We start from the raw sequence: 2,375 nt of genomic DNA on the forward strand, positions 1-2,375 counted from the left end.
GGCTGATGCCATGGCACTCTAGCCCAGGCAACACAGTGAAACTCTTGTCTCAAAAAAACAAAAAAAAAAAAGAAGCACCCCAGGTGAAAATCTGAACATGGATTTCCTATCAAGTTTGTTTTGAACTTTACTGTGTATGAATCACTGAATCTTTTTAAAATGAAGACTCTGATATTAACAGGACTGGGATGAAGTCTGATGTTCTGGTTTTCTAGCAAGTTTCTAGAACAATATATATTTTGTAAATACACGTTAAAAAAACTAATACACATAAAACACAACATAATTTTGGGGAGTTGGGGAAAGAGATGGAAATTGAGTATGAACTAGGGAATATATAAACAAATGTAGACAGGAAACTTACATGAACCAATGATAAAAAGGCCATAAACTGAGCCCTTTGACCTAAGGATCCCTATTCCTCTCCCCAACAACAACAAAAAAAAGTAATAAAGAAAAGTGGAAATAAACAAATAAGAAACTCACCCAGGACTTGGTGATTTTCAGCTGCTCCTGGGAAATAAACAGCCACTCGAGGACTTGTTCTGTCCAGTGACTCTTCTGCCTCTGCTGGGTTGCTCCAGGGAGAGGTCTATGGTCAGGGGTCCCTTGGCCAAGCACGGACTCCTGCACTTGGAGCTCTCTGATCCTATCACACGAACGGTCTTGTTCCTGGAGAGGTGGGACCTGTGGACTCAAGAGCAAACTCACTCTAGTGAGCATGTTTCCTCTGGGCCTCAACCTCGGTCTCTTAGGCCGGTGAATCACACTTAAATGGAGGCTGGGCTGGGTGTTCCGCAAACCGTGCTCAGTGCTGCTGCTGTGGGAAGAAATGCGCATGAGGAACCTGGCACAGTGGAGACAGTTCCACCCACAGATTCTGCAGGGGCCCCCAGGACCCCTGAAAGTGCAATGACCACACCTGAGATCCACTCAATTTTTAAACAATTTCTGGGCAGCTTCTTAAATGAGAACATGATGCTAAATGCTAAGGAGTAACAACTCACAGTTTTAAGTAGGTATGCGTCCGTATGAGATTTTGAATGAAACAGCATTTCTTCTCCTCTTGCCATTTAGATGTCTGTGAACAATTCACTTCACCTCTCTCACTGAGTCTTACCTTTTGTTGTTAAAACCCTGAGAGCAGGATGAGGTCAGGGTTGCAGGATTGTTTTTTAATCTCCCCAAAACTCCCGATGAAAACAAAAAAGACCTAACAGAACGGTAAAAGACCAAACCATGATATCTACACAAACAAAAACAAAACAGACTAAGTGACAGGGTCACAGCACATGGGCAGATGTGACCCAACTACAGGAGCAGCAGGGGCGGCTCAGGGCGGTGCCAGCAGAGGGAGTGGTGGGAAGTGAGGGCAGATCCTGACAAGCCCCGGCGCTGCAGCATCTCCCACGTCACTGACAAATGTCTGTCCCCAACGGAAGAGTGCCCCCCCCACCATGGGATCTGAGCAAGCAGGTCTTACAACAGGTAACACTGAATTCCTCTCAGGTTCAGAGCTGCAGGTGACCATAAAAACAAATTCCTAAAGTCAATAAGTGACCTAACAGTACTATGGCCATCTAAAGCCACGAAAATATGAGAAATAATGGGCAAATAGTCCCTTCCAGAAATACAGACCCTCACTTTCAGGGAAAGCTGCTAGAAAAATACACCATGTTACTCAGCACAAGAAAAGAGAAAAAATACTCAGGCAGTGAGAGGGGAGAGAAAGGGGGGCTCACAGTGAGACGGACAGGAGAGAGAAGGCCCAGACAGAGAGAAGGAAGGAGAGAAAGACTATTAGTAAGAGGGAGGGGAGAGAGAAGGTTTAGACAGTAAGTGGAAGGATCTAGAGGAAGCCTATTCCAGCAATCATTTAACAACAAAATAAAACATGTAAACGTGAGAGAAACACATTAGAAAACAAGGTATGTTGAACCCCAGGAATCACCAGATGAGAGGCAGAAAAATAGGCTTCCTGACAAGACTTAGTACCAAGAGTCAAGTCATGTTTTAGGCCCTTCATGACCACAGAGGTAGGAATCCCAAAGAGTAAAGCAAGAGAAAGATATCCTGGGTCATCACAGCCCTCAAACAAGGACTTCTTGCCCCAGACAGAATGGCTTCTTCATAGGCCAGGAAACCCATCTTACTTAAACTGGAAAAAAAAACAAAGAAAACAAAAAAACACATTATTATTGTAGGGGGAAAGGAACCAAATGAGGCTCTGACAGACAATGAAAACAAATCCCAAATATCTGGTGCCTCACATGTGCACACACACACAAACTGTAACCTAACATTTCAAAATGAACTAAAAGAAATCGGGAAAACAAAACTTTTAAAGGACAGATACATCAAAAATAAAAGAGCCT

At 43.7% G+C, this 2,375-nt stretch overlaps 1 protein-coding gene across 2 annotated transcripts in view; it reads right to left on the reverse strand.

Moving 5' to 3' along the window:
* ZNF268 (zinc finger protein 268) overlaps nt 1-2,375 on the reverse strand; it is a 21,914-nt gene that overhangs the window by 12,196 nt on the left and 7,343 nt on the right. Inside the window, exon 2 of one of the 2 annotated variants that reach the window (XM_012657278.1) lies at nt 487-687. In XM_012657278.1, coding sequence (XP_012512732.1) covers nt 487-687 — 201 coding nt within the window. Of the gene's footprint in view, nt 1-486; nt 1,761-2,375 lie in introns of those variants that run through there. The other variant, XM_012657277.1, reaches the window with a different exon arrangement.

Source organism: Propithecus coquereli, unplaced genomic scaffold (genome assembly GCF_000956105.1).
Source record: "Propithecus coquereli isolate 6110/MARCELLA unplaced genomic scaffold, Pcoq_1.0 Scaffold535, whole genome shotgun sequence".
Classification (NCBI taxonomy): Eukaryota; Metazoa; Chordata; class Mammalia; order Primates; family Indriidae; genus Propithecus; species Propithecus coquereli.